Genomic DNA, 24,187 nt, shown 5'->3' with positions numbered 1-24,187 from the left:
TTGGAAATAGGAATCAGTGAGTCTTGATCACATAATCCAAGCCAAGCTCAGAATGCCTTCGTAGTTAATAACTGCAGTGGCCTCAGGGGAGGCCATATGATCTCGATCACATGTGTGTTTCAAATAAGAGGCCAGACATCTTTCTGAAAGTATGCTGCAGATCAACCATAAATTATTTTGCCTGAGAAAGGAACCATTGACCATGTCCTAGTGCTAGTGCTAGGCAGGCAGTCATGTTACCCTATCCCAGCAAGCCTGCTAATCCTAAACCCCCCAGCATCTCTCATGTAACAGTCTGCAAGGCACTGCAGACTGTGCAAGTGACAGAATCATGGTGGTGCTCTCAGGTGTGTAATTCTGCCCATCTGAGGAGCACTTTCGGGCAGTCAGAGACCTGGCTAGGGGCTGCATGCTCTGAGGGCTCAGCAGTGTGTTAGCATTTTGTCTTCAGATAATATCAGTAATATAATCATTTTCTTACTCGTAGTGAGTTATATAATGCTCATCAATCTGCTTTTGATGACACAGAAAAAAGAGAGTGAAATAATTGCGGATGAAAGCAAATAAAAATGCCATATTTTTAATATAGAGTGATGATCCAATATTTTCTTTGTGATTTGAGAACTACTTGCTTCACAGGAGTTTTCAGAAATAAAATAAACTTCAGTTTCCTTAAAACAAACTCCACATTGTTGCCTTATGAACAAAATTGGATTTTTATGTCTCATAAGGTTTCAATGTAGCATATCTGCTGGACGAAGCATCAGTGTAAGCAAACAGATGGTAGGAGACTTGTTGATTTTACCACAATATATTTGTGCAGGACAGAAAAGGGAAGAAATCAAGAAAGTATCCTTTTAATTTCACATAATCTTAGCCACTTGTCTAATGTAGTTTAACATTCATATGAAATTACTGAGAAAACAAAAGAAAATTAACAGTACCTTTTCATTTTTCAAAACCTAAACATTTATTTAAAATTCTCCAACAGTATGGTCTCTTCCTCAGTTTGTTTATTCTTTGTATCTGAGAAATTTAAGAAAGCACTGATAAATTAGTATTTTAAAGGGGATATAAAAATGGAATGTTGTTTCAAGTGTAAATGGAATGAAATGATGGAATACTCCTCCTTGTTCAAAAAGCAGAAGGAATAACAAGCCAAGTTATTCACTGCTCCTGTCTTGTCTGAACTACAGCATGCATTACACTTGGCTTCTTCAAACTAGTATCTCTGAGATGTGTTTAAGGTGCTGTCTTATATACAACTCAGAGAAACTGTTGCCTCAAACAGCATGACTCCTAGGAAAAAAAAAAAAAAAAAAAAAAAAAAAAAAAAGAAGAAGAAAGAAAGAAAAATGAACTTTACTATTATAGTCTCTCTTTTTGCACTTCTTTTTCATCCCCAGCAAACTAGGCTCCTGTTCTGGAAATATAAAGCTGGACACCTCAACTCTTGCTGGTTGCAGAGTAGTCAGTCACATTTGGGCTAAGTGTAATGCTCTCCTATTCTTAGTCACGTGTTTCACACTCATTTTGCATATGCTTATGATGTGACAAACCATATGGTAACATGGAGCAAATTTTGAGAATTGCTTTCATCGTGGTCATAACATTGTAAGGTAAGCAGGTGCAGCCCTCCACATCACAGTCAAATAGGAGATGAAATACCAGCATTTCCCCTGAAGTGATGGAGAATTAAAATGTCTGCTGCACTTGAACATTCAAGGATGACGTTGAAGCATTCTCCATAATAGAAACTAGGAGTTCTGGGGGTTCAGCTCTCTTTTAACTGTTTTTTACCATTTCTGTAAGGTTTCTACTCAATTTTGAAAATCAAAGTGCCTTCACTTAGGAACCCATATAGGGATTCACCTTCCCTTCTTGTAGGCATTCAGCATTCCTGTCTCCTCAAGAGTCCTTCTGGGTCTTGTTGGGTTTAGCACTTCTGTAGATGGAGAGTGGGAGGTCCCCTAAGCTTGGGCACCAGGCTTCGTAGTCACTGGAGGCAAGAGACATTTCTAGGCCTCACTCCATCTGAATTATCTTAAACCTCTACCTAGGGATGAAATTGTGCAAGAACTGCCATTTTATGTCCAATGACTAGCTTGGTTGTTGGCATTTATGCTTTCAGTTCCTGCAACCAAAGGAATTGATCAAATTCTTCATTTATTTGGGTCAAACATAAACATCAACAAAGACCTGCCAAATTATCCAATGGGAGATTTGTTCCTTGATAACCAAAACAAACAAAAGAGGAATGACCTTCTAGACTTCAACAAGAATTCTAAGTGCTCCGTGTGTCTTAAAATGAGATCATTACTGTTGACTAAACTTAGAAAATACTTTCTCTGACTCTTTTATGCTTTTCATAAACTGATGGCAACGATCCATTTAAAAACTTTCAAGAGGATAAATATGAAAAATGGTCTGATATTTGTATGGGTTTTGAAAGGTGCATTCTTACTGCTGCTTCTTAATGCTATTACTATAAGGAGAATGTTAACAGAACTGCTGGCACTAGTGAAGATGTTTGTGTTACTAAGCTCAACTCTTAAATTAATCTGACTACGCTATTAAAAATCTTGCTGTCTGTAATTGTAAAAAAGATTCTGAACCATCTTGATTCTACAATATCAACATATGTCAGAAAATAATCTGTTTGTCCAGACAGAAATTCAAAAATTGGCCCCAATCTCAGATTCAGGCTTGCTTAGAGGAGTTCAGTGTAGAATAGCTCAGTTTGCTTTCAGATATACAAGCCCATTAGCTTAGAAACACTCCTCACCCGTGTACCTCTTCCTTGAAGAGACCATCTAGTCTATTATTCCAGAGCTTATCCAGAGCATAAGCTTTGATTCTGCCCAACAACCTGAAGCTGCATATGCACACACATACAAGTTGTTTCCCTACACCTGCTACCTGACATTCATCATCCTTGCCACTGTCAAGAAACTCTAAACAATACACTGTTCTCTCCTCCTAATAGCTTTAGGGAGGTAAATGTCAGCACCTGAAAGCCTATACACAAGACCAGATAGACCAAGTACCAAACATGGTTTTTTGTCTGCTGCTTTTGGACATGAATTATGTCCAGTGATAACGCAAGGCAAGAGCTCCATCCAAGACCTACTCTATAGCAGTCATTCTCTGAGATGGCTACTGACATCAGCCAAATGTCAGAGATGGCCTTGCCTCAGCAGCACTGCACTGCATCCACTAGAGTCAAGCTCATTTCCACCTGTGCTTCAAATGAATCTCATGCTTGAGATCATATACAAACAACACAAAGGTTAATTTGTGCTGGGTACTAGTCAACTGTGCAGAGGAAAAGCTGGAGCAAACATCACCTTCATCTGCCTAGACACCAGTCTGATATCTGAACCTGCGAGAAGGATGTTAATTGCTTATTTTGATTCATCCCTTTATGTTCAACTTGGGGAGCCTTACTTGAGGTCAACACAGGCATTGTACCTTCTTCTTTTCACTCTCAAGACAACCTGCAGGATACATCTTTAACAAGTTTCACCCTTCTTCTCTGCTGTGATGTTGAAGCCTGTGACTCCATAAGCCACAGCAATAAGTGATGGGAACATTCAATGAGCCAGCATGGTCTTGCTCAACAGCTTTCGCCTGACTCTCCCAGTTACCCAGCACACTTTTAATTACCTCTTCAGTAAAGTTCTAAACTTTCATACTGAAGATGATGACTGAAAGTCTGAAAATGGAGATGTAACTATGAAACTTAAGATGAAATGATGAATAACACAAACAGCTCCCAGAGAATATCTAGACATTTTCTTTAAGATGGAGGGTAGGAAAACTGAAAGGAGGCTGCCAACTTCAAAAATTATATATAATGCCAAGAGGGCTATATATAATGCTAGATATTTCTGAGTATCAGATATTACCACCCTAGGAAAGCATCACAAGTGTCCTGGATGAGCTGCAGGCCTTTTTTCTTGCAGGACTCAAGAAGGAGTAAACTGGAGTCAAACTCTGTAATCTATTTGTTGATGGTTTGCAAGCTGGTTTGGCCCAGTTCTGTGACTAACAGGGTGGAGGGATTCATGAATCTGCACCTCCAGAAAGGTGAAACAGAGGACCCCAAAATAAATAAAAACAGTGACAATGGTCTGAGAAGAAATGAACTAATTTACTAAATATGGTGTTGGAATGCAAGATAACACACTATAATACAATATAATTAGAATAGAAGCTAATAAATCAAATATAATGAGAGATAGTGTCAGAAAAGGCTGAAGGCCTTATGCTAGTGGCATGCGGTGGGGACAAGCAGCAGAAAGAGGGCCTGACGATCAAACAGAGGGATGTCAGGTGGCCTACCGAAGCCTCATATGTGTTCCACCTGAGCAGGAATGGTATCAGAACGGTGAACAGTCTTCTGGGGAATGTAGTTCTTCTCTTCCAGACAGGTGCCTGGAACTGGAGCATTTACATTTTAGCTCCCAATGCACTACATGATGCTATGATGTGGAATACTGATAACCAAAAATCATAAAACCATGACACCATTTTTGCCCCTTCTGTCTTGGAACCATCACATACTTCACACTGCAAACTGCTAATATATTTATATATATAGAATATAATTAATATGAAGAAAACAAATAACAGTGACACCAACCTTTCTTGGAACACAAAACCTTGCAGTGCTATGCATGTCATACAAATATTTCTGCTCTTCACTGTGTTCCAAGCATGTCATGTATATTTTCAGCAAAAAAGGAAAATTGGCTAGACTCTAGGTGCACCTATGCATCTTCATTCATCTCAGAAAGCTGTAAATGTGGCCTTTTTAATTCTCAAATCTGAGTCCACTGGAAAGTGATTTTCATCAGCATTACTTGTTAAGAATCTTATCAGCCCACAAACTGCTCCCAGTATCACACTGCACAGAGAACACTTCAGACATTGTACAATGAGAAGAATTTTAGTATATAATGAAAGTTACATACTCTGCCAGAGCAGTGCTCATCTTTTCCCCTTTATGGTGTGATAATGGTGCAAAGACTGCTCTTGATGAAAGTTGGCTTGGGAGAGGGTTTGGAGTTGTGTAGTTTTGTTAGTGGAGGGGGAGGATGTTTTGTTGTGTATTTTTGTTTGTTTTGAGGGGGCAGAAAACAGAAAGGCAAAAAAGTCCAAACTAGGACTTTGAGTACTTTTTCAGCCTGATACAGATCAGTTAAAATACATCAGTTAGGACACTTCCTTAGCATACTTTGCCCATTGCTGTCCTAAAGATTTGTGAGCAGAGTGCACACATTACAGAATGCTGTCTCTGCACTGATTATTTATAATGATAACACAATGACGCTCAAATTACACTGTGTTCTGCCTTCTGCCTTCTATCTTGTCCTTGCCTACAAGTAACCCAGAGGTAAGGATGTTCACATGAGTTTGTAAAGCGCCTATTGCTGCAAATAATAATAAGAGCTATCAATTAGGAGCAGTTACTTACACTTTGTTTAATCTCTAACGGATTCTTCTAAATATTTACAGTAGAAGAGTTGTCAGACCAAATGCTGGAAATTACTGGCATCTTCCCAGAAGCCAGAAAGGAAAGAGAAAAGAAACCCACTCATTGCATTCTTCTGTGGGGTTTTAGCAGTCAGGATCTGCCTTATAGAAGGTGATACCAAACACCCCACAGTGTTGGAGGCACACACAGGCATCAAGAACCACAGCTGTTCATGTGAAGGAGGTGTGAAGGAGGAGCAAGAGTACTGGGCAGCAGGGAGAGTATGTGGCAGCAGGGAGGGATCCATGTGCCAGACAAGTGCTCAGTGCATGGGGCCCTGCCAGCAGAAGGGGATGTCAGCTCCTCCATTGCCGTACCACTGGTAGAGGGGAACCTGAGGCAAGAGGCATTTGTGCAGCTTTTTATCTCTTGCTGTCACACAGCAGGTCACAGAAAAGCTCAGAGGGTTGTTGTTTTATTTTGGAAAAAAAAAAAAAAACAAACAAAACATTGATTTTAAAATGAGAGCTTAGCCTGAATAAGGATCTGTGATTTTGTCCAGATATAATAGTTTTCTGTAGTATTTGCCATTGTAAGGCCCTGCCCTGATTTTGAGACGTGTGTGTGTGTGTATGTGAATGTGTGTGTGTGTATGAATGCAAGTGCGAGAGGGAGAGAAATCTCACTGCCTAAAACTGTTCTGCCAAAATAAACTTTGGAGCATTTTATAAATTAACTCTGCTCTGTGTGTTTATTTTTCTTGTGGAGATTCTAAAAAGAGACTGTTCAACTCATCTTATTAGGGGCAGCATTTATTATTATTATTATTATATTTTTTTTAAGAGAAAAATAAGTTCCTACTCTGCACTGGAAAGTATTTGCTATTTTCAGCTAAAAGTATTCTTTCCTTCTGACCTGGCATATTAGATAAGATTTATATTTCTGACCTGACATTAGGTAGTTAAGATTTATTCTTTTATATTAACTTTACTGAGCTTGCAAGCTATTCATTTACAGCACAGGGAATATATTTATGGCAGAAGCAAAGAAAGTTCACTACAAAGTAGTAAAATATGTTATTAGGAGTGTCCCGTAGACTGATGAAAATTGTGAGTACCCTTGCAGCTGGCTCCCTTCTGGCTCTTTTTTCCTTCTTTGTTATTTCAACTTTAAAATTTGAATTTGAAGTCCATTTTGATGGTGAATAACTTAAAAGAGTCCAGATGATTCTAATATATCCACATATATATATATGTATGCATACGCTGTGATTGAGAGGTGCAGGGAAAGGGATAACAAGTGACTTGAATTCTCTCTGTGTTCTGCTGGCAGTGACCCAGGCATAAGGAACATTGGACCTCGCTCTCCTGCCAGTATAAATCAGGAGTAACTCTACTGAGGTATGAAACTGGTGTGTGAGTGAGAGCTGAATCAGATCTATAGCTCTCCTTTATCCAAAGGTGTGGGCCCAGGCAATCTGTTAATTTCCAATTTACTTAAAGAGGAGAACCGCAGACTGTGATGGAAATCTGGAAGCACTTCAAGCCTCTGTGGACGGAATACTGGAAAGTTAAAGGCCTCCTATAGAAATCAGTGATAAAACCTCCCATTAACTTCAATAAGAGCAGAATCAGGCCCTAAAAATGGCTGGAAGCCAAAGAACTGAATGGCTTATGAAGTAGGTAATAGGAGATTATGACTTTCACCAATAAATCACCAATGCAAACCTGGCTGCACTTGGTTTAGACTCAAAATTGCTTTCATCTGATGTTTGTTTGAAACTGTCTATGTTGTAAAACCTTCAAGAAGAGCTGGCAGACATGATAGCTGTCTCAGCAAGAGGCCGACGGCTGGATGGGGTGTGGTATCTCTTCCATTCCCACGTCATCATAGGGAGTCCATCTTAACAAGAAGCAAGAAGCACTGGCCCGCCCATAGAGAGAGCAGTGCTTGGGTTCTGTCACTAACCAGAGGTTTTCTGTTTCAGAAACTGTCAGACTAACTCTGTAAATTCACTTAGACTGAGTGTGCTGGGGGAGGGGGTTACGGTTCTATAGCAAGCCAAGAGGAGGAGATATTTCCATTTGTAGACATTATTCAACTGCTGTCACAAGAGAGAATAGAGATGTGCAGAGCTTTGAGGAATTCAATGTGTCGAAGAAAGGGCTTGGCATACAGACAGTTAGGACGATCCGGCATTATGAAAGCTGGGAATTGCTCATAGAGTGCAACACATTGCAGTTTGCCTGTCAAACTCCATTCTGCATCTGAGAAGGAGAATTTTCTAAGTCCTGCTAAACTGAGACCAGTTATTCTGGCATCTGAGCACCCTCTGACAACATTTTGGGGAAACATTATGGAGAACATTAAGGAGAGGACCTTCCTCCCCCCTTTCCCCAGATATTTTTGCAATTGGTAAACTTTTTCTGCTGGTCTCCAAAGGGTCCTGCCCTGCTTCTTGGAGAGCTGTAGACAAACTAGGTGAATGTTTTGGTACTTGTGTTTGATCGAACAGTCCCAGCTACGTTTGATGTCAGCTAGTACATTCACCACTTTCCAAACAGGACCTTTCATGCTCTTGTTTTTGATAGCCCTCAGGACTATGTACTTCATTACAGCACACAAACTTTCCCAGCTCACTTCTTATTTTCTACCAGGCCATGTTTGACAGTTGCTCCAAGGATTTGCAACTTTGTGTTCACGCAGACGTTCATAGCTTATTTTTACAATGTAGATTTGTAAATCAAAGGAGTCATTCACCACCTTTTTTCTTTCTTTCTTTTCTCACTCAGACATCCACTGCTGCCATCAATACCATCATACCATGGCTCAGTGGCATTTGTTTCCTTTTCACCATTTTTCCTGAAGACCCTGTGCACAGAACTACAAGCTGCAATAAACTGTAGTTTGACATCAAAAGGGAATGGTGAGGGGGAAACTTGCTTATAGCTACTAACAGGGAGCACGGGCATGGGAACACTAAGAGTGTTCCCTCTCTTTTAGCTATCCACTCTCCATGCTGGCCTAGCATGGTGGATGTTTTCATTCTGCAAATAACTTCAATCACTACTTTGAGAAATAGTAACCAAACTCATATATATAGAAAGAGAAGGAAGCAGGAAGCTTGACAATTGTAGCTGAGAAGATAACAGAGTAGGAGAAAGCTCATGAGCTCTGGACAAAGTGAAAAATACAGCACAGATGAAACAGTGAAAGGATCCCTCCCACACTTCTAAATGGCAAATGGCAGCTGCACTTTGACAGAAGAGGGTGGAGTAGCCTTACGACCTTTACCAGCATCTCATGAAGAAAAGTGAAGATTGCATTGCTTCTCCTTTCCTCGCTGAGTGAGAACAAAAATCCCCCAACATGTTTTTTGGTTCTTAATTGCCTACATAAACATCTGGGCTCTAGTCTGACAGTATGCAAATTTTATGTTGGCAATGCTCTTCAATCTATTTGCTTCTTGACAATAGTTGCAACTAGAAACAGAATCAATCCCTTAATCTTTATGAGATGTTTATTCTGCTTAAACCAACTCCCAATAAAAACAAGACCAAGACTCTCACTGAAAACCCTATGGTAACCTGCCAAGTGCCTTATGATCATCACGTTTCTCTCATAAATGACACAAAAATTACTACCCCCTGATGTTCCCTCAGCACATACACAAACACATATACTCACGGACGTCCCCACATAACATTAGAAGCAGAGCTGCTCAGTTGCTATGTAGAACATGAAGACCCTTCTCCAGCACCACCCATCTCCCCTGCCCAGAGTCCATCTCAAGAAACACTGTTTTTTTCCTCACTGGCTAAAATTCCCAACCAGGTCATAGATGCCTTATGAAAAGCCTGATAGTTTTTGCCTATATACAACCAAAGAGGGAGGGCTCCATTTAAATTTCTGGGGTAGTTTTACACACACAAGGTTAAACAGAAAGAGAAGAGGCTCCCACATCAAGCTTCCAATGCAATTATTTTTGTTTTAGTTGAGTGCGTGATTTAAATGATTTTGTTTTCCGTGACCAAACAGACCACAAAAAGAGTACAAGACAAGTTTTCAGACAGACCAAAAGGATTTTAAAACGACACCTTTTGTGCCTGGGTTGGCTGACACTTTTCACTTATATTTTAAAATAATTTCAACGTGAAAATACTTTACGAATGTGTCAAGACCTTTAATTCTTGCTTGTGTCTATGTGAGTTTGTATGCATATATGTAGGTGAAAATATGAATGTACAGCAGAGAAGGGAAAAAGAGGTGGCTAAATGTATAAGCATGTATAAATACAGTTTCAATCCAAATTATGAATTTTGCTAACATTTTGCAAACATTTTTAAACACCATCCTGCTTTTTGGTAGGTATATGGTTGGTTTGGTTGTGTTTGTTTGGTTTATTTTTCTGTTCTGGGTTGTTGTTTTTTTTTACGTTTCTGTAAAAAAAAATGAGTGCTATGTATACTCATGGTCGAAAAGATCTTTTTAGCAGATCATAGGCAAACACTGTATTAAGGGTTTTTCCAGCTCAATGATGACAGCTGTAGGCCTGTGTGATTCTAAGGAATAAAATACATAAAACAGAGAACTGGGAGCCAGAGAGCATGAGATGGAAGATTCTTCTTCTGAAAAAGTTCTCTTATATGTGATACTGCAATTTCTGTGGCTGATCTCTTTTGGACGAGATGTGTCCAAGCTCTCTGTATTCTCCAGATGAAAAACTCAGGCCTTTTTTGATGCTCACAACAGTAGCCACAGGCAGTCGGGGAGCCAGGAGAAAAGACTCAACCAGGAAGTTCCATAAATGAATAACTGACTTTTCAACGAGTTACACAAGGTTTCAGAGAGGATTATGGATTGACTTTTGTAATGCTCACTGGTATTTCAGTGGTAGTAATGGTTTGTATCCTACTTCTTTACATAATCAACGAAGCTCGGAAATGCAAGAGAAGACAGTTCAGTTGATTCATCTATTTTATCTGGACTCAGCTGTAATTTACAATGAGAAAGAAGTGGACTTTCCTGCTAGCTGGAAAATCGTGTTACTTCAGAAAGAGGTGAACAGCAGCCTGTACTCATCTTGGATGGGTACAATTCTCATTTCTTTTTGTGGAGAGACAGATCTCAGCAAACAGGAATAAAACCCACACCCCATGCTCCTAACCTCTGTGAAGCTTGGGAAGACTTCTGTTCATAAGCATCCAGCCACAGCACATAGATACATTGCAAAGGAAAGCCTATGTGAAATCTCTTCCATAATTTTCATGTTGTTAGTGAAGTGATTGGGCCCACTTGGACCTTTAAGAGACCACATAACTTTAATATACTTTGCCATTTGTTACATTATTTCTCAATATATATTTAATTCAGAGATAGATAGGAATGTAACAGCTTACTTGTCCTGAGATATACATTTAAAAGAAGATGTTTTTTTAAAGCATGATTAACATCTAAGTGAGTTACTGAGAAGAAAGCACATGGTACCCATTTGTGGAAAAAATTCAGCATTTTCAAATCATATGAATTTTGTAGGCTGTTGGCAGAAGTAAATGATACCAACAGAGAAAGGAAAATATTTTTGTCCACAATCTGTCCAGGGGGATTTGTTTTTATATTTAACTGTTACTCAGAATAACTTTGGTCTTAGAAAATAATACGCAGCCTCTGCAGCCATATGGATGTCCTCTTGCTAATGTTAACTTACACCTGAATTCTACTGATAAAATTCTTACACTGCTGAAGCTTTCCCTCAGTGGATATGTTAAATGGCACATTCAAGATGTTTTAGCTCTAAAAGCTGGGCCTTGGGCTTAAATATGCCTTTCCAGGCTGCAGCACAAGCTACAAAACTCTATGCTCTCCCACAAAATTCCAAGTTCAGCTTTAATACACACTCAACTCTGAAGCTCATTAACTGTTCAATTCTTCATAAAGCAGAAACCTAAACCACAAATGTGTTATCTTATTTTGGACCACAAAATTGAACATACTTCTTTGCAAATCACCAAACTGTGTAATTTATTTACCTTTCCCGCTTTTACAATCCTGTCTATTATATTTTATGACATCTGTGGACGCCATGCCCAGTGCAAGAAGGTCTTATCTTAGCTGATTATTTTTAATTCTGTGTTTTACTAAAACTCTGCAATCTTCATCTGTCTCCACAGATTTGCTAAATACATGCACTTAACATCCTCTGACTCCCATGTTAAATAAATATCTCTTGGTGACACTTCGTTCTATTTTGAGGGAATAATCCTTCACACAGAAGTGTAACATAAAGCAAAGTAAAAACAGCAACCTCTTATTTGGTGGCACAGAAAAAGTGTAGCAAAATTAATTATGAACATTCTAGGAAACAAGGTTATGAAACGCTTGCCGACACTGGTATTTGTAATCTTCATGAATAAGCGATCCAACAATGCAGGGCAAGTGTGTGTGGGAGGCAAGCTCTGAAGAAACTGGCTGTTTTCCTCTCTGACCAGTTGAGCTGTTATGAATAAAAAATGTTGTTGCTAAAGGAACCTGTAATAAATCCTGTTGGGAGTATTACATGTGCTGATAACATACATAAACTTTGTAAACATATTAAAGTGTCAGGTTTTAGTAGCCCTGGTTCATGTGGTTGTTTGTAAATGTTAGCAAGAAACGCAATAGAAATCTTGTTCCACCAGATGGTTGCTCCTGCATTTGTAGTTCACAGGAGAACCTTCTCCCCTTCCCTCCTCCAAGGAACAACATTCCTTGCTTCACAGGAAAGATGAGGGAAAGACATTAAAAGCCCACCTCTGCTGTAACTTCCCACCAAAACACTGTCACTAGGGAAGCCGCTCCCTGGTGAGTTATTTGGAGAGAAGAAGGGAAGATGAGCTGGTGATCAGAAGGGGATTTATGCTGCTTTGAGCAGCAATACCCTCAGTCGATGCTTTGGTGTCAGTATTGCTAGCAACTCCGAGTGAGGCATCCAAGTTACCTTCCAGTGTAGCACTGAAGAGGGGCTCCAAAAGGGGGGAACAGAAATGACCACACTGAGCGAGGAATTCTTAACTGGGGCCAGAAACTGTCTCACATCTTGGCTATCTGTGGTGTTTGATGCCCTGGCACTGGTACCCAGCTCTACAAACCCACGTGCTCTTTAACACTGTGAAGGCCTCACTCTTTTCTTTGAAACACAGGAAGGAGCAGCCTTGCTACCCATAATGTATCCAAAACCTTAGCAGAAAAAACATTCACCTGGAGCTGGAAAATGAGGTTATCTCATGTGCCTCTAGCTCAAGTTGATCTGCCCAAATAAAATGACTCCTATTTGCAGGTCGTCGCAGGTGGTTTGGCTGCAGCTGGCATCACAGGAGAGGAAAGGGTTAGTAAGCTGCTTACAGGGACATGTATGTGCACAACCATATTCCCATGTTTAGAAGCAGACTCCAGCAGGATGACTGAGACCATGTTATCTTCAGAAGAAATATTTTGTTATTTTTATTATTCAGTATTATGTATTTATTGCCTTTTTTACCTACGGTTTCTTTAAGAGAAAATGTCAGAAGAGCGCTGAGCTCATAAGTCTTCCGTGCCAACTGAAAGCTCAGTGTGAGCAAGCTGACATCTCAGGTAGAAACAACTAACCACCTGAGAATTGCCTGCTTCAAGGGTAAGGTGACAATTCAGCAGGGCTTTGAAAGTAAGGGAACCAGGAGGTCTGATCCTGCCCCAGACACACCTTAGGCATCTGTGGCCCACTCTTGGATCTGAGCCTTGCTGTTTCTTCCCTAGCACTTTACAGGAAGCCACAGAATTCATACATCATTGCCATTCCAACACCCATCAATGAGTTCCTGTTTTATTTTACAGCACCCCAAAATCTGCTTTACCCTGCAGGAAACATCCACTATCAGAAATCCCACATCTCAAACCTTTCATGTATCAATGCAAAATGTGTCAGGACATAAAGCCGACACACAACAAGAATCCTGAAAGAATGATGTCTGTACCAGGCCGCTACTATTGCTCCACGTAGAACCTGTGGTTCAGGGTTTTACTTTCACTTAGGAGTACCACCATGAGCATCCCGTTAAGTTCTTCCCTGTAATACCTTTGCTGCAGGGAGCAAAAGTACCGTGCAATGCGAGGAGCACAGTGCAACCCCAGTCAGAGGTCAGGGTTCCCCCCACTCCAACCTCTACAGATCAGTCTGTTTGTGAGTAAGTTTTGCGGCTCCTTTTCTTGAATGGGAGCTATTTTTAATGACACGAGTAAATAATAACATTTTAAAGTGCATGATCTAGAGCTTGTAAGCTGGAAATCAAAACACAAGGAGGTTTATTCGTCAACTATTCTATAGCCATAGCGCAGTTGTTCTTTTTGTTCTTTAAGTAGCGTTGCTCATTTCACTGCTAACAACAAAAATATGGCCAAAGCAATTGCTAATAAATCCCGCTGGATTTCATTATGACACAGTGTCCAGTAAGTCATTGTTTTGCCATTGTCAGAAGCTCAATTATTCAATTATTTATTAAAAAAAAAAAAAAAGAAAAAAAAGAAAAAAAACAAAAGTTGTAGATCTGTTTTTGAGGGCCAGAGCATGTTTTGCATGAACAAATACTGCAGCATTGTTTGTGGTAATAGCAGACAGACTTTTGTTTAAAAACGTGTATGGTTTCAGCTGCCTTTTCTCATCTGATAACACTGCTTTGTTCCGAATTATTTTGGTAAGAAAACTGGCAAAGCATTTTTGAATTGTTCAGAATCCAAAACTAGAAATGAGACAAAAATATTATTCTTTATTAGTTTTACATCTCTTTCACCAGATTTCGCAACTTTGAAATTAATTTCAAGGGCGAATGGGACAATTTATTGTAAGGGAAAAGGGTTCTCAGGAACCCCCATGGTTTTAACAGAGAGTTTTCCCATTAGTCACTGCCTATAAATGACTGAATATGAAGCGATAGGCAGCTTATTAGTGTTAGTGGGTAAGAGCCATAGTCCAGCCAGCATGCTTGTTTTATTAACTGGAAGGGAAAAAGAACGGGCTAAGCAACAGATAATGACTAAGTCTCATTTCTAAGTCCTAGCTCAATTTCTGTTATTAGAATTTGCATGGTATCCAGAAAAATAATAATAATTAAAAAAAAAACCAACTAAAAAAAAAAAAACTTAAAAAAAAAACAACCAAAAAAACCAAAAACTGAACAATAAGGAAAGTACCAGAGATTTGCAAAGGCAAAAGAACAAATTCATGTCAGCATTAGCTGCTCTGGCTTCAGTTGGCTCAATAAGTGAAAGTAGTAAAACAGCTGTCATTTCCATGTGCTGAAGAAAGAGGTTGCCTCCCAAGCAGACGATATGTCAGAGTTGTGAAAGGTACAGGACATTGGTTTTTTTCCTATGTAGGCATCTTACACATTTGGATAATGGCATTTTGCAAGTATTCTGTAACAGGAATCCTTCAAAACTCAAAAATCTTTTCTGCAGAAAAAGAGACCTCTGCAGCTCAGGGAAGTCCACAGAACTTTCTCCATTGAAAACTATGGAGGCAGGTTCAAGCTCTAGAGTCATCACATTAATAGTAGCAATGTTTCGTTCTGTCTGCAAAAAGAAATATGACTCTTTATATATCTGCTGATACACTACCGATGGCTTTAAGAAGTGGCGGTGTTACGGGTATTTACAGTTTAGCAGAACTTTTAAATAGATTAAGAAATGCCTTCAGGAGTAGGAAGGAAAATAAATGAAAATTATCACCATTTCAGATGGTGGGAAATGGGAACCGGCCTGTAGAGTTCTTTATTCTCGCATGCTGACGCTCTTGGGATACGCGCTGCTCCACCAGCAGCTGGTATGCTTCAAGCACGGGTCTACACGCACACACAGCTATAAAAAAAACAACCCAAGCAAGCTACCCTATAATTCTTCTAATGCTTTCAGCAAGGGGTAGGGCTTTTTCCCTATTTAATTATTAAAGATATCACTGCTATGAAATCTGTTCACAGTTTATGAAAGTACGATGAAACTATTCTACGGCTGCTTTTGCTTCTAATGACTGTCATAAGAATTTCATAGTGTTTCAAAACAAATAGGGGCTCATCCACAAACGAGAAATATAGTTTCACTGGAAAAAAAAAAAAAAAAAAAAAAAAAAAAAAAAAAAAAAAAAGAAAAAAATATGCACTTGTCACCAGCAAAGTATTTTCTCTGACAATTCAAAGATGCAATCACCACCAAAAATAAAGTGCATCGGCAGCACATAAACACTCTGAAAGAGAGCTAACAGTGAACAGTTAATCTCACCCAAGGTCAGATTCAACTCATTGATGGCTATTACATGGCTAACTTCTGCCCTCAGTTACTGCACTCAGATATTAAAAGATTTCTTTAAAAAAATAAAATCAGTAATAACACCTATATTATGTGTAGAATATACTGTATCCCCCTCTGTGCCATGCCAGTCCCAAACATACATTCAAGTGCTAGAAATATGCATATTGATGGTGAACTGCTAAAAAAAAAAAAAATAGTTCCCAAAACAGAATGTTATTTTAACTATGTTATTTTCTCCTTTCTTTCTCGGGACAAAGGAGGGAAGCAATGCCAACGCTGGGCACCATGGGCCACCAGAAGTGGCATCTTCATCTCTGTACCCAAACTGCAGCTCCGTAAGTCACACTGACAGCTGTACTCCCAGATGTAGGACTGATACGAGCACAGGACTTTCTATCTGTCTGCTGTCACTTTGCTTACTCTGGTGATTCCCAAATTTAGCCCGTGGCTCGTTTGCAGTCCATGGGGTCACAGCGAACGCTCTGGAGGTCACTGGCAGAGCCACATCAAACACAGCCCCATTTCCGGCAGTTAAAAGGTCAATGAGAAAGGTGCACGACTGTCGGTGCTGAGCGTGGAGGGCTGGCGGTGGTCTGCAGAGCCAAAACACTTTGGAACTATTGACTTAATCCCACTTCTTTTCTGAGAAAACCCCTCACTGGCAGATACGCAGACTTTCCCACTTGTTGGCATGCTAGTCTCTACTTGCTGCGTATTAACCTCTCTTGTAGGACCCCAACAAGCAACTCAATTTGTTAATCTGAAGTGCTGTTATCAGAACGAACACACACATATGGCTCATGGCATGTTTGCTTTTGAACTTTTATTGATCGCACCCGCCGCATCTATTTATGGATGCAACCCCCCATCCGCACCCCACTGTTGACTTCGGATGAGTTCCACCTCTACTTCTACTCCACCAGCAGCACGCTTACAATTTATAGCGAGAAAGAAATTTTGGATACTCCAACTTGTAACTTCTATGGGAGTTTGGTCCATAGGTACAAAATAAGTAATGCCTCGGCACCAGGCCCTTCTGATGGGAGAAATTAGGAAAGAAATTTCAGTTTACACGAGCTGAGTTTAGTGCAACATATCCCAAATTAGTCAGCTTGGGCTTTGTTATTCTTTTCTCTTAAAATGTGGCGGTGTAATACATAGGAGAGAGCCTCGGATATTTAACAAAGTGAAGTAACAGAGGCTCACCGGTTCATGGCTCGATTAAAATAGTTCGAACTTTATTTAAAATACATAGGTGGGATGGAAAATTGGAAGCACTTCCCAAGCAGTGGGTCTGGGACTTACGTCTAAAGGAGGCTTACTGCAAAAAAAAGAGATCCAGAGAAAGCCTTCATGTAATAGATGCATTGAACAGGTGTCTCTTCTACCACACACTGTCACTTTTTCAGGTGGCGGCATCTGCTAACAAAGATCTACAGATATTTATAACTGAAATAAGCAGTGCGAATAGCATCCCTGGTCTCTTTTATAAGAGCTTCCATAAACACTTATGCTCTAATTCTCGCTTCACACCCAATAAGCAGTTGCAATACCTCAGTTTGTTTTACAGCCATCCCAACTTGAGGACCACAACCAGACATCAACCAAATCCCAGTGATACATTCTGATGGGTATGTCCCTTCACTTACAAAGCCAAGGGCCAGATTTCCATCTCTAGCTACAATTCTTTCCATCAGCTGCTCACCAGTGAGTTTAGCTTAACTCTTGTCTTTTAAGCAGAAAACTTTGAGCAAGTTATCGGTACCTTCTCCACATTGCGCCAACAAGGTGTTTTGTTTTGGGTTTTTTTGCAGCCAACACCTCCAGCTCTAGCTCCCTAAAATCACGCAGCTGAACGAGTGGGGCTTAGACCCAGGTAGGACCGCACAAGCCGTGCCGAGCACCTGCCTCCGGCTGCCCGCCGCGGCTTAGGACAGCAGAGGTCGCCGCTGGCCCGGCTCTGGACCCGGTACGGCGTGGTTCTCACAAGGTGCTCCCGGGGCTGCCCCCGATCCTCGGCCCCGACGGCGGAGAACGGTGCGTGGAACGACAGGGTAGGGGGGGGAGGGAGTGAGAAGGGGGAGAACACCCTCCCTTCTCCGGGTGCTGTGTCCCTCGGCCGAGCTCCGTCACGGAGCCCCTGGAGCTGGGGAGCCGCGGCTGCCAGGGCTTAAGGGAGATAGCGGTTAGCGCGGGAGACCGCGGAGCCGTCCCGTGCCAAGGGCAATATCCGAGCCCTGAGGTCTCGGTCGCTGCGCTGCCGCGGGGAAGGGGTGCTGCGGCCCCGCTTCGCTTTGGGGCACGCCGGGTGAATCGGACCCTGTGTGCAGAGCGGACAAAAGAGCCTTTCAAGCGCTACTCATACCGAGGTGGGGAGGGGAGCAAAAAATAATATCAGCCCCCGCGTCCTCTCCCTGAGGAAGTAATACGATGTATTTCTTGCTGATAAAACGCAGCCTACCGCGCTTTAAGGCATTTCCCCGCCGTCCGCAGCTGTCAGAGGAAGGGGACATAAGAGCGGAAGGTGTGTACCAGAGTGTCTCCACCGCGAGATAGGCTGCGGCCGCTGCCCTCGGGGGCCGGAGCGGAGCACGGCGAGGGCACACAGCGCGGCGGAGCTCGGAGCCCTGCGTGGGGCGAACCGTGCCGGAGCTTCGCTCCGTTCGCTTCAGCTCTGTCCCGAAGCAGTCTCCCGAGTCCCCCATCTCCGGGAGCTGCCATACGTCTCGTGGGCTGCTCCCTGAGCCCGGCTCCCTCCCAGTTGCCCGCGGAGCGCATCGGGGCGGCCGGGTCGAGAGGGAATGCTGCATTCAGCCCACTCGGAACCACCCGGAGAGAGAGGCAGCGCTGCTGCCCCGGAGGCTGCCAGGACGGCCACACCGCGGGGGACTCCGCTCGCTGTGAGGCGGCGATCCGTCCCGGCGGGTCCCGGTGCTGCCCTCTGGCCTCCCCCGATCACCGCAATGTGATCGAGTGGGAACGAAGGCTCTCGGAATATCGCGTTAAAAAGTTACCTGCACCGTATTCTCTCTTTAGGAAGCGCTAAGAAAACAAGGTTCCCCTTAAGCAGACGGAGAGGATAACCCGCAGCTCATCCCGGAGACGGTGCTGCTCATCCCGGTGAGGAGACAGAGAAAAGAGGATAGAACCGAACCTCGCTCCCTCCCTCCGAACTCCGAGGGGCGCGCGCAGGTCCGCTCGGCGCGGGGCTCGGGAGCACCGCGGCAGCTCCCGGGCAGGTGGGCGGCACGGCGCGGGGAGCGGGGACAGCAAAGCAGAAAGCCCGTCGCACTTACTTCTTCCCTGTCGCCGTACCCTGGAGGCGTGTTGGCTGCCAATGTATTCCATAAAGTTCAAAGCGATAAAAAACCAAGAAATCAGTCGCAATTGCATAGTAACCCTTTGAGAGTTCCACTTCTCCTTTGCGTTCGTTTCTTTTTTTCCTTTCCTTTCGAAAAAAAAAAAAAAAACCAAAAAAACCCGAGGCGGCGCAGGATGAGCACAGCAGCACAGATACCTGCGCCGATGTCCAAAACCAGGCTTGGCTGAGCTGGTGGCCTTTATTTTTCTCTTTCTTTCTTTCCTTTTTATTTTTTTTTTCCTTTTTGCTTTTTGCGCTTTTTTCTCCCCCCTTTTCTTTCAGTTTTCTTTTTTTTTTCTTTTTTTCCTTTTTTTTTTCTTTTTCCTCCTCTTTAATTTATTTATTTATTTTCCTCGCCCCTCTGCTCTTCCTATACCACTTCAGCGCCTCCCGCCCCGCTGCTACCTGCGGCGGACCTCAGAGGGCACTCAGCAGCCGAGAGGAGCCGTGCAGCCGCCGCCGGGGTCCATGCCGGCAGCATGGTGGGGGGGTGCCGGTGGGCGTGCGGCAGAGCGGCCGTGCGTGCGGCGGGCGGGCGAGGTGCCGACAAGGCCGGGCGGGCCGACGGCGGTGCGAGAGGAGTGTGCGAGGGCGGGAGCGCCGGGGGGGCAGGAGGAGGACCCAGCCCCGCCGCCGCCGCTCCGGAGCAACCGCCGGGCGCAGGTGGGCCGGGCCCCCCCCCGCCCGCCGACGGGCAGCCCCCGCCGGGCCGCGTGCGGCAGCCGCTCCGGAGCGGGGCCCCGGGGGAGCGGCCCCGGGGCGGGGCGGGACGAGGCGGGAGGAGGCGAGAGCCCGCGGCGCCCAGCACGGCGTGGGGAGCTCCCTCGGGGGGTCCTCCTCCGGCGGCGGGGCCGGGCGGGGGCGCGGAGCCCGCAGTCGCACTGCCTCCCGCAACGGGGCGGGCCGGGACAGGGCTCCTCTCGCCTCCCCTCCGCCTTCGGCCTTCCCAGGATCCCGTGCCCTCCGAATTGCCCGCCTGGATGGGGCCGGGTGATGCGCAGTGCCTTTTTGTAGTGTGGAGGGCTCAGTACGGCACCCCTTTGGCAAATGTGCTCCCGCATCCCCGCTCTAAATGGAGATGGATGGGGAGGCGGCAGTGGGGTTAACAGCCTGACCGGAGTGAGGGCTTCTGCCTAGATGCTCCTCTGCCTTCTGCCGCTGAACGGGGCAGTCCGGGACAGCCCGTCCGGCAGGACACAGGGCACAGCAGAGCAGCGGTCCCGCCGAGGCCGGTTGTGGGGGCTCGGGGCCGGGCCGAGCTGCCGTGCCCCGGGGAGCCCGCAGCCGCCGCCGGGATCCCGTCAGAGCGCGCAGTGGGGGCACAAACGCTGTTGGATAGAGGGGTATCACGTTTCCTCGCTGCGACGAGGACCGCTGCTTTGGGAGAAGGGGGAGGTTGCAAAGAGGGGCGTGAGGCTGATGCAGGGGGAAAGTGTTGACTTCACCGAATCCTTTCTCTATCCGCTCCTTATCTCGGCTATCGCCGGTGGTAGAGAGAGCGGCGGATAAAGCGGCGCTGATGGCATCGGGGGCCCCGAGCGCTGCGAGCAGAGGCTGCTGCGTAACTCCCCTCGCTGCCCCGCTCGGAGCTGTGAAATATCCGTACCATATAATGTACGGTATTTAAAGGGCGGTGGGAAGGACCCTTTGAAAAGGGCTATAGGGAAAGTCTTTCTAATCCAGGATACTTGAGCCGGATGGGGTGGGATTGCCGGAGAGGCATAACGTAAAAGTAACGCGGAGGGCTGCGGGGCTGCGCGGGCACGGGGAGGGCGCGTTCTCTTCGGGTCGAGTTCGGGTTCGGGTTTGTTGGAAATGGAGCCGTCCCGCGTGCCGGAGCGCATGGGGATAGTTCTGATATTACTGAAATGTGTGGAAGGAGCTCGTTCCAGAGCAACGCTCTGGAGTGCGGTGCCGTGTTTATGTCGCTCATCCCGAGGAGATATCGGTGGCAAAGTTCAGGCCGACATCAGCCCGGCCGAACGGGGCTGCGCAGCTGCGGGGCGATGGGTGCGGGAGCGGGGCAGGGACAGCCGCAGCGCCGGGACCGGGACCGGTGGGTCAGAACGGCTCCTAGGAGGTTCCGTGCGCCCCCGAGGGCCTGAGTCTGTGGAACGGGTAAGAGAAGCGGATGATCCTCATAGGTTCTGGAAGTCGGAGATTTCTCAGCCCTCTGTTGGACCGAAGTGTGTTTAGTTCGGTAAATCTGCGACTGTAAGATCAGCCCGGAGCTGTTTTTAAACTGAAGCTGATAAATAAATAAATAAAAAGAGCCTATTCATCAAAGAGGAATGGTGTGTGGTGTTTCACTTCTGCAGCTCCTGCCCAGGGGTTTCTCTGTGCAACTCTGCTCTGTAGCCAGAAAATGTTCACTCTCAGAATAGTAAATAAATTAGAGAAAGGGGAGGCAAGCTCATGCTGCTCAATCTGTATCCAAACTAAGACTTTAAGATAATAGCATTCGATAAATAGCTGATATGATGCTTGCTTACAATGGCACTCTGGTCACAGAAGTATCCATGTGAACAGGACAGCTGAATGCTACCCCTTTTGTCGTTCTTCTCTAGACTGGAAATAGTTTGTGTAAGTGAACAAAAGGGTCACTGCCTTTCCAACTTGGGAAGCGTAGTAGAGAAATAAAGGCCTGATACATAATTTGGAAATGAAATTCAGTATAAAAGATGAGTTCCTTATTTTTCAGGTGCTCCTCAGGGTGTGCATCACACAGATGTGACTTCTGCTGTTGAGGCATCTGTGGCAGCAATGCCTGTCCAAGTGGGGAGGGCTGGAGGGCTGCAGCACTCACCCTGAACAGAACTTGCACCATCCTACACATTACTGCTTGTTAATCACTAACAATATTCTTGGCACTGCACAGGACTTCAAATCATGACAGTCTTTACCCCACATATTTTTCTGGATGAACTAAGAGGCGAGCGTGCAGAGGCACACATACAGAAGCAATAACCCAAATGACACATATACAAACACGTATGTATAAGTATATGTGTGTGTGTGTGTGTGTGTTACCGCTCTTTTCCACACTTCCAAATCTGACAGTTGTTCCATTTGTGTGTAACATTTCCTAACATAACCCATTTGTTCTTCAGTCAAATTCAGTTTGAGAGGTTAATCTTCTGTAAAATCACGAGCATTCTCAAAAGCTGTTAATATCACAAACAGAGGATTATAATTGCGTAGTCTAAATAAACCAAAAGAAGGGAGCGATGAGAAATGTTTTACTCACGGTAGGTATGAGAAAGTGTGTGCTTTTTAAAAGTAAACTAGCTCCTGAAGTTCCAATCTCAATATTTTTAATAGCGTCTCCATGCTTTAAATATTTAAAAGACGTAATGGCATAACATTAATAAAATGCACAATAGGGAACAATCCTACATTGGCAGAGAACAGACTGGGTGACCTAATTGATTTTTCCCATCTCTGACTTGTGCAATGACTTCTGTCACTGTAATGAAATCTCGGTGTAATCAAAGCCGGCAGGATCAGGCCCTAAATTAGCATGTCGGTCTGGACTATCCCTCCACCCGGACCAGCTCCAAAGCCCACTGCCGTCAGCTTGACCCCTCATGAGTCCAAGAGAGGTTTGGATCCGGTCTTCAGGATAGCACTGGAAGGGAGCTGAATTGTTGTTTTATTATATGTAGGAAAAAAAGAGTATTTGTGGGAAAAAAATGCATGGGTGGATTCCGCAGTACAAACCTTCCAGATGCAGTTCAGTTAAGAAAGTCCAACAGGAAGGCGTCAAAATGAAATGGAGAACTTTTTGGCACAGAGAAAACTGTAGCAGTTAATGTGAGGATGTTCAAAAGCTTGCTAACTCATTGTTTCTCTCAGTTCATCTGTCAGATGGCCATCTCTTGGACTTGCCATCAGATTGTAAAGCCTTTGGGATGGAGACCAACTTTTTGTTCTGTCTCTGCAGAATCTGTGCCTAGAGCAACAGTGTTCTACTAGTAAAAAGCTCAGCATTGCCATGGAAGTCTCAGGGTAGTTTGGGTGTAAATAGCCTGGAATGGAGGTGATTAACACAAATGCTTTCGTGATCTACGCTAAGTTTAAAAGAATGCTTTCAGTCTAGACAAGGGGCAGCATCAGAATCACTGCACTGGTCTAAATTTATGCATCACTTTACACAAGTGTAGTTTTTGTGTGGTGACAGCCCACGAGGTAAAGCTGTGGCTGAGTAAAACTTGAGGATGTGAGTAACCCAACAATGAAAGTTCCACGGGGCTTTCTGACACATTCATATGTCTGGCTGTTGACTTCTCTGTGATCCCAGTATATGGGAGGACGACTCACAGCACCCAGATCATAAACCTGGGTGTTTTCTCACTGTGGCTGTGCTTCCAGTGAATTTGTTTAGTGGTTATGTCCCACTAAACAGATCCCACTGACTTGCTCATTCCCACTTCCTGGGTGCTGCTGACCCAACAATTAGCAGTAGCACATTGGACTGGGGAAATTGCTGCCTGAAAAAGAAAAAAAGAAAAGATATGAAAAAGAAAGAAAGAAGAAAGAAAGAAAGAAAGAAAGAAAGAAAGAAAGAAAGAAAGAAAGAAAGAAAGAAAGAAAGAAAGAAAGAAAGAAAGAAAGAAAGAAAGAAAGAAAGAAAGAAAGAAAGAAAGAAAGAAAGAAAGAAAGAAAGAAAGAAAGAAAGAAAGAAAGAAAGAAAGAAAGAGAGAAAGAAAGAAAGAAAGAAAGAAAGAAAGAAAGAAAGAAAGAAAGAAAGAAAGAAAGAAAGAAAGAAAGAAAGAAAGAAAGAAAGAAAGAAAGAAAGAAAGAAAGAAAGAAAGAAAGAAAGAAAGAGAGTTCAATAAAGGACAGTAAGGTCTCAGAAGTGTTGATTTAGCAGGGACACTATTGGTGAAATTGGTAGAATCCTTCAGGAATGAGGGGAGTTGAGAAGTCTGTATCTTCATCTGTGTGTTCACACTGTAGTGTTGGTGATGCGCATATTGCCCTGCATGTGTAAGGAAAGGCAGTGGTGCATGGCATGGAGTTTCTCTGCT

General features: G+C 43.7%; 1 protein-coding gene across 1 annotated transcript in view; it reads right to left on the bottom strand.

Moving 5' to 3' along the window:
- The window catches only part of RSPO3 (R-spondin 3), a 59,771-nt gene extending 40,130 nt beyond the window's left edge, over positions 1–19,641 (bottom strand). The window contains exon 1 of the mRNA XM_072332117.1: positions 19,093–19,641. Coding sequence (XP_072188218.1) covers positions 19,093–19,189 — 97 coding nt within the window. The 5' untranslated portion in view covers positions 19,190–19,641. The remainder of the gene's footprint in view (positions 1–19,092) is intronic.
- Between the last annotated feature and the right edge of the window lie 4,546 nt (positions 19,642–24,187).

This window comes from Excalfactoria chinensis, chromosome 3, assembly GCF_039878825.1.
Source record: "Excalfactoria chinensis isolate bCotChi1 chromosome 3, bCotChi1.hap2, whole genome shotgun sequence".
Taxonomy (NCBI): Eukaryota; Metazoa; Chordata; class Aves; order Galliformes; family Phasianidae; genus Excalfactoria; species Excalfactoria chinensis.
The sequence above is the reverse complement of the archived record's forward strand: the minus strand, read 5'-3'. Positions and strand labels throughout refer to the sequence as shown.